At 52.4% G+C, this 10,931-nt stretch overlaps 1 protein-coding gene across 1 annotated transcript; it reads left to right on the top strand.

The window, feature by feature from the left end:
• Positions 1 to 7,747: 7,747 nt before the first annotated feature.
• Positions 7,748 to 10,528, top strand: LOC100897503 (uncharacterized). Its single transcript, XM_003747865.3, has 2 exons — positions 7,748 to 8,821; positions 9,284 to 10,528. Exons 1-2 carry the CDS (start codon positions 7,748 to 7,750, stop codon positions 10,526 to 10,528), a joined length of 2,319 nt encoding a protein of 772 aa, XP_003747913.3.
• The last annotated feature ends 403 nt before the right edge of the window (positions 10,529 to 10,931 follow it).

Raw genomic sequence — 10,931 nt, 5'->3', positions numbered from 1 at the left:
GAATTAGGACGTCCTCGTGAGACACTCATAATTATGGAAATATGACCGCGGCCTCGATTGCTCAGCCATCGTCTCGATCGTCGACTCCAAGCGAACGATACGCGCTACGGGATCGCAGCTTGGCACGATGCCCATCGTTCTAGGTGCTCGAAGCGGCGCCCCAGAATCGAGTCGGGCGCCTGTTATCCAGTCGTTCTCGTCTTGGTCTTGATTGTGGAGACCGGCCGGAGCAGACCGAAGGGAGGCGATAGATAAAACCAGGTGCTTCCGACAACCCTCAATGCGTCTTGGATGTTTGCTCGGGCTCATCGATTGAGAATTCCTCTGTTTTCTCCGGACTTTACAATGTGTCTCTTCGAACAGTACATTTCGACCGGTCGGCTCCTGATCGAACGGCGATCGCAATTCTCGCCAGTTTGATTTACCCGACGATTGGCGGCTGTTCGAAGCAGAGTTCAGTTTATTCGGCGGCGGCGGCCTGCGAGTCGCCGATAGGGGCCGAACTCCCGACGGATCCCCGTCTGGCGCCGGGTCCGTCTGCGCATTGTGAAACAGGATAGACAGTGCGGCGGAAGAGACAAACTAGGAAAGGCTCCCATACGATTGACTTCCTCCGAGCGATGCTCCTATCCTGAAGTGTTCCCCTTCTCAGCCCCCGATCAAACAAGCTCGAGGTATACGGAATTTCATTCCCCGAGCCACAGTGTCCCCCACCGAGATAGCGAGCAGCCTCGTCCAAAACTCATGCCTCCACTCATGGAGAAATTCTGATTCTTCCAAAACGACAAGACAGCGCGTCTGCAACCTTCCGGAACAGAGATTTTTGAGCCACCCGCAGTCAGACCGCCGGCGAGCGAACATTCCTACGAGAGAGCGGACATGGAAGTCGAATGTAGACGTATACCTGTCGCCAAGTTTCTCGAAAGAACGGATTGACTCGAATACCTGAAATCCTATAGGGGATGCCGATCAGAGCGGCCGACTCGGGACCTCTCGGACATCTCTATACATTTCCGGTCTCAACGTCTTCGGACCATGTTTGTCTCGAAAACTTCAATTCAAGTGCGAACGAATCAAGAGACGGCATGGCAGCCGGCAGGAGGCGAGCAATCATCGCGCGTCCCCCTTGTCAATCCCTCAATACAGACATCGATGCTTTGCTTGTTCCGCTCCGGAACACTTTCGATCAGCTCGGAAGTCCTCGCAACGTCAGCTCAACCCTTCCAGAATTCAAAGCGGCTCTTGCTCAACAGTCTATCAATTTCAAAGCGCTCCAGGATCATCTGATGCGTATCAAATATCCATTCAGAGCCGAAAGAACGGACTCCCTTCCGAATGTGGTGTGGTTTACCATATGATTCAATCTCTTCGCTCATGGTGGCGACTTGCTACGTCTGCGCAAAGGGATTTCTTCAATATAGAAAGGAGAGAGATTTCTTTTGTCTCCTCCAGTGAGAGGGTGCTCACCTACCACGAGCCGAATCGTTTGAATCCAAGGGAATGGGATCGAGCTCTTGGTGGAGTGAATCGGGGAAAAACCTCTCACTCAGTCTCCCATTCGGCAAGCGAATAAGGATGTGATCTTGGTCACCGAGTGAGAACCTTTCAGTCTCGAGCACTCCGATAATGTGCGTAGGAGCACTCGCCCCGGTCCGGAGATCCAGCGGCACAGACCAAAACGAAATCGACACTCACCGTGTCTCGAATATACAATCAAGAAACCACAGTAAGGCTTCGGCGCTGCTTCCGTTCCTGAGCTTTCTCACCGTGTCTATTCGAAATCGGCAATGAGCAAAGATTTCTGTCAAGGCTGGAAGAACATCGGACTCTTCTTCAGTCGAGTTTGAGCCTAGTCTGCGATTCCGAAAAAATTGAGGGGCTGGGCAGCCTCTGACTTCGACTTCCACGAGATATCGAAGAGCGAGCTCCGCGAACGGAGCGACGCTGCAGGTGAAATGTCCATAGCGGACGCACTGTTTTGGCTTCCTGATCAGTTCATTATTGATGGAAATTGAGTCACTTCGAGTGCCTCGCTACAGAGAAAATCGAACTCCCAGCGATGTTGGATGTCAACCAGGCTCCCAATCGAGTTCACCTCGAGTCTGGGGAGAAGTCATCGATGATTGCTCTCTCATAGGAAGAGCTCCTGGAAATTGCGTCCTTAATATTTGGTTCTTCCCGTGGTCGAGATCGATTTGCGGGATTAGCTCCCACGAAGAACGCGCATGGAGGCAGCGCGTATGACCTGGAGTGGAACATGGACCCGCATACTTGCGAGAGAAAAATCCAGAGAAATTAGGATTGATGTGGGAAGGAGGAACCTCTCGCTGGCTACCCGCATACATCTTATCTATTTTCTTCTGTAAATCCACGATAGAGATGTCGCAGGAAATCATCGGGTTAAAAGTTCTCAAGGTGATCTACGGAAGCAGTCTGTACACGTTATCGCTCGAACCCATCGTCGAGGTCCCCTCCCTATGGGAGGACTCTCACGGAACTCTCTTAGTCACGATATCGATTTCCCTGACCGACACGAAGGTGAAAAGGAAGACGGAATCTGACGAAGAGAAATATCATCTCAAACTCCATGACTTCTCTCTGGGAACATTCTTCCCTGATGCTCGCACCTCGGGTCAGCCAAGAGAGCGGCGATATTTCGCCCAATTTTCGCGAATTGTTTCAAGCTGCCTCGGAAACGATCAATGCTCAGATGCGAACAGAGTGATCGTCGATTGATCGATTCTCAACGCTCGGCCGAAATTCTCTCCTTCCGACGCCCGGGCGTAGCTCATTATTATCATGGACTCCGTTCTACTGTGGAGGAACCAACATTCGGCTTCCGAGGTGCAATCTCCGAGCGAGCCACTAAGCCCCCACGTCGGTAGAAGTTGACTTCTCTGAGAATTCATTCCCTGGCGGAATTGATTGTATTATTAGAAAGTTCTTGGACTTGCTATTGTCACGTCCGCTGTGGTAAGCGCCATTAGAGCATCTCATAACTCCGAGCATCGCTTGCTACGAACTAAACACAGACGACGGTTCGCATATTAGTCCTCGAACGTGAGTGTACTTTGGCTCGTGGCTACAACCTCAAGCATCATGATCAATGGGGAATTATCGCCACTCATTGCGATCCTGCTGCTGTGAATACGCCGCGGCGCACCGAGCGCCCAACCGAACCGCCCTCGCCGAGGAACTCCCGACTTGCGCTGTAGGAACCGAATGTTCCCCGTTGACGGCAGACAAATGGGACACTACGTGTGCTAGCCAGACACGGCAACGTAGACCTGTAGAAGTCCGTCAAATGCCGACTCGAGGAATTCGTTCAATCGGTGCCCCGGTGTCTCTCAGATCCGAGACTCCCGATCAAAGACCGAGTGATCGGCTCTCACTCGGGAAGAGAAAAGTTGAACACGTTTCCCACATGCTGTGACATTACAATTGTTCGCCCAACGACGTGGCTCGGAGCTGGATCGCAGTCGGTGGGTCTCAACAAGTTTTGGGAGACTTGTGCTCTCTGGAGCGTAGTATTCGTGTTCGACAGCAAAGTTCTCTCGTTCAACGGTGAATTGACGGAGAGACTATCGTCTGGCTCCCGTAACTTTGGGAGCGGTAAGTTCAAAAGTTTGGATTGCTCTCCGGAGGCCTGATGTAGCGGTAGCGGCTTCAAGAATGCCACTCCATCGCTTATGTCGGTGAGGGCCGTAGAGAAGGAACTTTCAAGGCTGCATTGACCGCGGCGCTCTCGCCCACGACGACTGTGGCCGGGAGACGTTGGGAAGAGAACTTTATGGGATACTGATGGTGCCGAAAGTCGGATAATTTCACATTTTGTAGGCGGGAGAAAGCCGCTTCATATTGTCTGCTCGGACTGGTTCCTGCGGCAGGAGCGGGAGCTCCCTCGGAGTGGTCGTCGAGCTGATTTTTCTGGTCGGAGATCGACGAGCGACGGCCAGACTCGGGATGCAAATTTTCGCAGCTTGGTTGTCTTAAAGTGGAGTTCGCCGATATTTCAGGTCGGTGAATTTCTGATATTCGTGAAGTTGATTGAGGCCGCATGTCCGGTATCCAGAGCATCGCCCTCCTCCTCCTCGGAGGCCACTTCTAATAACTTTCGATACTGCGTCGGACTTCGTTTACTCAAGTCGACTCAATCGACTGGTTGCAAATATTTGCAGTATTCTAAGCTAGGTGCCGCCGTCGAGGTGCGATCCGTCAAGTGAAGACACCTTCGGAGCGCCTCGCCCCGAGTCCGAATCTAAGTTCGATGTTCCGATCAAAATCGAGTTCCCTTGTCGGCGTAGTGGTCGAGACCATCTGCCGCACTGAAGTAGGCGGAGCATCGCGGTTACTCACGCGAAAAGGTCTTCCTCAAGTGAAGCTCCCAGCAGCAAGCTGTCGATTGAAGCCTCTATTCCTGACTATCGACAGAAGGCATTATATTGCGAAGTGAGCAATCCTCACAATGATAGTCGTACTCGTCGAGTGCGGAATCCCCCGCCCCCTCCGACCGCTAGTGATCGAGCAATTGGCGCTCGTTGCGATCGAGAACGAGTGCAGACGATGCCTGTTTGCGGAGGTCTTCCTCAAGCAACGTCTGCGAACACATTGGATTGCTCATTCGTCGCTTCGATTGGTTTGATCCGCTGCATCAGCCACAGACGTATCGTGTTGCGACGAGTCGCGAGCGACGGACCGACCGCCGTCCGTGTCAACTTCATTTGCACGCATCGTTTATCGCTACCACCGAGAGGAAGATATCATTATCCGTATCGTATTCAGAATCGTTGTCGTCATCACAACGATGAATATTCATTTCTAGCGTTGTCATCATGATGATACACCGAGTTTCGGCAGACTACGTAGTCTACGGCGATTGAATCCAAACGCGGATCGAATTTGTCAACGACCTGTCACGCTAGTGGCGAAGCGGCGCTCTTTCACCAAGTCAGCGTGTCGCTAAACTTGACAATTCTTCAACGTCATAGTCGTCAGAGTCGGTCATCGTCGGAAGCGTCCGCTCCATGGATCGATAATAATCGACAGAATATCCATCCATTCATGGCTTAGAGCTGTCCTGCAGAGCATTTCGCCGATACTCATGGAAGAGTGGGGCGACCCTCGAAGCCCTTCAATGGAAAAATCTCGAACGTCCGCGTGAAATATGTACTCGAGCTTCAAGGATGCCGGCTGCTGTCCACCTCAGCTCCCATGAACAGGTCTCTTGAAGAGAGCTGGAATCGCGTCCTCGTCGGCGCACCGTGTCCGGAGACGATACTCTGAAGTATTGATAGCGAGCATAAACATCGGCTGGAGTTGCCCGCCCGGTTTTTTCCGCCTCAGCTCTCGTGTTATCGGATCTTTCAATCCGTAGATGGAGTCGTGGCTGCCCGGATTGGCATCATATCAGGTTCGCCGGTCCAAAAGCAGCACCGGTCGTTAATACTTATAATAACAATAAATCCTGGAGTTCTCAGGACATACAAAGCCTATAATAACACGAATAGAGCCCACTCCAAAATATCGCGATCGAAAAGAAATGCGCTATGCCCCTCCTTCAATTCATCAAACAAAGCGAATTTCGAACATTCTATCCGAGACTCCGGGTTGCTGATTCGCGACGCAAAGCCGTCGTACCTTACGTGGACCCGATATCAAAGGTCTTGTCGAGGAGGTAGCCGAGTTTTCTGCATCATTATAGTTCTCTTACCCGAATGAGGATGTGAATCAGGGGATTAGGTCAGAAGACTGAGAATCGATTATTACGCTTCCAGATGATACACTCTCTCCCGGACGCCCGGCAGCCCTAAGCTCGTCGACGGTAAGTGATTTATTCTGCTTGTGGTGGGTTCCCCTTGCCAATGACAAGTCTGCCTGCTTCCTACAAGTAACAGCCCACGAAAGCTTTGATCTCGAGCTAGAACACTCGGCTCCCTACTTGTAGAACGAATGGAGCTCAGATTAGCCTGTCATGATTGTGTCGGTCACAGGGAAAGAACACAAGTTTTTTTGCGCGCTCTTTCTCATAACCCACTTCAAGGTTCCCGTCTCCCGAGTCGTCGTGATTTCGTCTACCTCCTGACAAGCTCTTGACTGCGCGGACTCGCTTCTATAGTTCTCCCAGCACGTCACAATCATTTGCATAGCGGGAGACGAATGAACTCACTTGATTTCGAATGAGACGGAAGTAGTTGCTTCTCGAATGTATTCCGAAGCGAGGTCTCGTTGGAAAGTAGTAACACGAGACGAAAACACTTTTCCGACACCCGAGAATCCCGCGCGGGAGAACACCCTCCCCCCTGCCCCGTTCCAATTCGTTTTCCGAGCATGCCGATTCCGATAGAAGAAGATTCGGATATGTCTTGCTTCGATTTTCCCGCCTATTAGGGTGATTCGAAATGCTCACCGTGCATTTCAGAATCATATCGTAGTCTAGGCCTGTGCCTAGAGCTGCTGGCACGCTTTGTGAAAATCAGTCCCTGATAGAGAAATTTTATTCGAATCGCTCTCCGAAGTCTCCTGGGGCTTGACTGAGTTCCAAGCGGATGTAGCGCTAGTGTTACGCTAGAGCCAGCAGTTGATCAGAGAGAAGCCCTCGGCAACGAGCAACCACCGGAGGTGAAGATTCGAAGACTCGAAAAATGTCCGTCGGAACTTCGCCTCGGTGGTGCGCTACCTGTGTGTGACGATGATGATGACGACGACGACGACGACGATGGTGTAAATGACGATGACGACGTCGACAGCGGGAAAGTGCAGAGAGCGCGCGAGCGAGCGACGGAGCTCAAACCTCGAGAGAAATTACTTCGATCGTACAACGAATATCCCAAGTGCGAGAGGGGCCCGAGAGAGAGCCTCGGGATCTTCTCCCGGATAGGAACGGCGTACCTTCCCTGTCTACGGAACTTCTGCGAGGAACCACCCGGATCGACGGATCGGTTTGCGACTGACGGGATGCACCGATATCGTGTGGCGAAATCGAAGATTCGAATCCACCACATGGAGTTCCCGAGAAGATATGAGCATGGCCGGGTGACTTACTGCGAAAATGTCCCAAATATGTGACAGCTGGACCCTTCGGAGAACCTGGGAACCCCGAGAATCTCCTCAACGGCGAGCATCGAGGAGGAGCAAAGTCGACGGCGAAGGGAATGGCAAAGCCGGGGAAAAACCGAATAACCGCTTTTGACGGTTGGCCGATGTTATGCTTGACAAGCTTCGCTTGTTGTGTCTTTTGTTGTGGCGAACGAGACATGGCCCGAGAGCGCCCAGATGCGTAAAACGTGTTCGCTTTCAGCTGAGTTGAGCTAGTAGCCGACGATGTTTAGTAGTTCTTCTCTGTGACTGAGCCGCTCCGCCGCGAACGAAGAAGGGACCCCTGGATGGCAATCGATCGATTCGAATAAAAAGCATACCGACCCGCTTGGTTCCTAATGAGCTCATGAAGGGAGGCAGAAAATGCCCGGGACCCACTAACAGGTTCCCTTCTTCGTTCGCCAGACTCAACTGGAAGCAGTTGTTCGGCGGCAGAAGAGCACATTCAGCTCGAAGGGACGATAATTCCCACCAGATCGAGAGGATCCGCGCCGCAGAGCTCGCCATGGACAGGCGCGAGCTGTTACGCCTCTTCAACCTGACGGCGGAAGAGGCGGACATAATGTTACGGGACAATCAAACGATGTACGAGCTGCTCTTCCCGCAAGAAGAACTCCCGAAACCGATGAATCTCACTCTGCTCATCCGGATGATGTTCTACGTAATCTACACGGTCATTTTCGTCATCGGAATCGCCGGCAACCTGCTGGTCTGCTTCATCGTCATCCGGATCCCGTCAATGCAAAGCGTGACCAATTACTTCATAGCCAATCTGGCCGTCTCCGATATTCTGATGTGCGTTCTCGCGGTGCCGTTCACTTCGGCTCACATAGTTATGGGCACTTGGCTCTTCGGCGAGACGTTATGTCACATTGTGCCTTTTGCCCAAGGTGTTTCGGTTTACGTGTCGACGTTCACGCTGGTGGCGATCGCCATCGATCGCTACATCGTAATAGTTCACCCGTTCAGCAAGCGGATGCAGCTCCGTTGCTGCTGCGTCACGATCGCGTGCATCTGGGCGGCCGCGTGCGTGTTCACCTCACCGTACGGAATCTTCATTCAACATTTCCAAGTGGCGCGGGGGACCTACTGTCAAGAGAACTGGCCTTCGGAGAACAGCCGGCAGTTCTTCAGCATGGGAACAACGATTCTCCAGTTTCTACTGCCGCTGCTTGCGGTCGGTTTCTGCTACATGCGAGTCTGTTGCAAATTGCGTCAACGGGTGAGGAAGAAGAGCGCGCGCGCCGGTCGAGTACTCGAACAACAGAGAACCCGACGGACGAACCGGATGCTCATCGTCATGGTGGTGGTGTTCGGCGCCTCGTGGATGCCTTTGAACGTGCACAACTTATGGCTGGACTTCCATATTCCGGCAGCATCGTTTTCGGCGTCTCTCGACAACGTGATTTTCTTCGTCTGTCACGCAATAGCCATGAGCTCAACCTGCTACAATCCGTTCTTGTACGCGTGGCTCAATGAGAACTTCCGGAAGGAATTCAAACTAGTCCTACCGGGCTTCCGCGCCTCGATCCTGTCGCGGTCCATATGTCGCAGCGATTCCCAGACGAAAATCGAGCGAACACAGAATGGTAACATCAATCAGCTGGACAACACCGTTCAAGACTCGTATTTACCGAAATCATCAAATTGCGAGCCCTCGTCAACGACGTTACCAACGCTCATATCCGTCCGCTACAGCGCGACAGAAGACCAAATTTTCCTGACGGTGCCCGTTTCGGCCGCTTCGCAAAAATCCCCGGCAGCCGAACTTGTCTAGAACAACGTCCCGTGCTGCCGCGGTCGAGAGTTCGTCGCCAGTGATCTCACACACCCGGTACAAATGAAGTCGTTCACGAATCATGGTCGTTCTCAAGATCAGATCTTCTCAAGAATTCGCCTAGTTCACGGTCACTTCACCCGAGTATAATTAATTCATCGTTCAATCGATCATTGCTCCATCATCGTCGGCGAATAATGCTCATGCGTCATCGACTTCTCTGTGAGACAATCAGTCGGTCAGTCGCTAGATCCATGTGACTCAAGCCATTAGTCGTAAGAGGCATCTCTTTTATGATTTCTAATTTTTTTCTTTCAAAACCTGGTCGCTTGGTATGTTTGTGTCTTCGTGCATCTTCCTATCAGATGCCGCGCCGATTGCGAACTAACGCTCGCTCCTTGACGATTACAGATGGAGAACGTCGTCGATGTCAGCGCTCTGCTCGACAGCCTCTCGGATAACGAGACGCGCGAGGCTCTGCGGATGCTCGAACTGAATGTCTCAATGAATGTCCCATATGCCAACCACCAGGATGAGCGACCCTCTATATTGGTGCAGTTCATTCTGACAATCGTCTACGCCATGATCTTCGTCGTGGGGGTTTCGGGAAATCTGTTGGTTTGTTACGTCGTCATTCGGAACAAACATATGCGAACGGTGACCAACTACTTCATCACCAACCTCGGCCTGGCGGACATAATGCTGTGCACTCTGGCCGGTCCGATAACGGTGACCGATTACCTGCTGAACAACTGGATTTTCGGCGAAACGCTCTGCCATCTCATCCCCTGCGCGCTAGGCGTTAGCGTCTATCTGTCGGTGCTGACGTTGATGTCGATTGCCATCGACCGCTACTTCGTGATTTTGCATCCTTTCCGAGATCGAATGAGGAAATTCACATGTCTTATGCTGATCGCATTCACGTGGGTTGTTTCCGTGCTGCTGACTCTACCCTACGGAATCAACATGGATTATCGACCGGCCACCGAAGAGACCGGTCGGGCCTACTGTTTCGAAGCCTGGCCGGAGGACGGGCATCGCCAAATGTTCACGAGTACCACGGCCATCGTGCAATTCATGGCTCCGTTTGTCGTCACGGCATTCTGCTACATCAGGGTCTGGTATCGGCTCCGAGACCGGAGCATAAACAAGCCGGGGGCCAAGTCCGTTCTCAAAGAGGAACTCGACCGCAAACGCAAAAGACGCACCAACCGAATGCTGATCGCCATGGTTTTGATCTTCGGCGCCTCGTGGCTGCCCATGAACATGCACCACCTCATGGTGGATTTCAATAAGGCATATGCGGTCTGGCGACACGCGAACACGACGTTTTTCATCACTCACGCCTTCGCGATGAGCTCCGCCTGTTATAACCCGTTCCTGTATGCGTGGCTCAACGAAAACTTTCGCAAAGAGTTCAAACTTGTATTGCCTTGCTTCTTCTCGAAGGCCATCTCGGTGAGAACCAGTGTGCGCAACAACAACACACCCGCCGACGCTCCCGAAGCTACCGCGGTCAACGGGGCTGAGCAAAGCTGTCAGAAGCCGCTGCTCGCCCCGACGCAATGCTCCGATCTCATGGACTCGAAAGTCAGTGGTATCCGGACAAAGACCTCGTGTATCACGGCCAACCTGATGACGACATGTGATGTGTAATTTCGACTGTCCGAATACGGACGTTGCGGATCTTCAATAATCTACGCTGGTGCTCAGCTCTCTCCCAGGGTTTTCGGAACACGAGCGTCTGCCGGTGTCGCAGCCGGCGCTGGCGTGTCGATGACGATTCTTGCTCACGGTTGGAAAATCTCAGCGAAAGTCCCTACACTTCCCCCGCCCGGTGACTTTCCCTCGTTGGAAAGAGATGTTAGAAGGGATTTTAAATGGCAGCGGCAAACCCGAGCCCCTGCCGCCGGGGGCAGTCTTGCCGCCCTGGGGGAATGCTCTTCGGAACTTCTCATTCGGATGTGGCCGACTGGATACAGGTAGAAGTTTGCCGATTCGAGGAACATACACCGAGGGATGGATCATTCCCATGGCGGTAATCTATATAGCCCTCACC

The sequence above is a fragment of the Galendromus occidentalis genome, unplaced genomic scaffold (assembly GCF_000255335.2).
Source record: "Galendromus occidentalis unplaced genomic scaffold, Mocc_1.1 scf7180000077525, whole genome shotgun sequence".
NCBI lineage: Eukaryota > Metazoa > Arthropoda > Arachnida > Mesostigmata > Phytoseiidae > Galendromus > Galendromus occidentalis.
This window is presented reverse-complemented; position numbering and strand designations above follow the sequence as displayed.

Coding starts and splice junctions, on each gene's coding strand:
- LOC100897503 (XM_003747865.3), top strand. CDS start 7,748: ATGTTCTACGTAATCTACACGGTCATTTTCGTCATCGGAATCGCCGGC. Junction 8,822..9,283: donor AAGACCAAATTTTCCTGACG/GTGCCCGTTTCG, acceptor TGACGATTACAG/ATGGAGAACGTCGTCGATGT.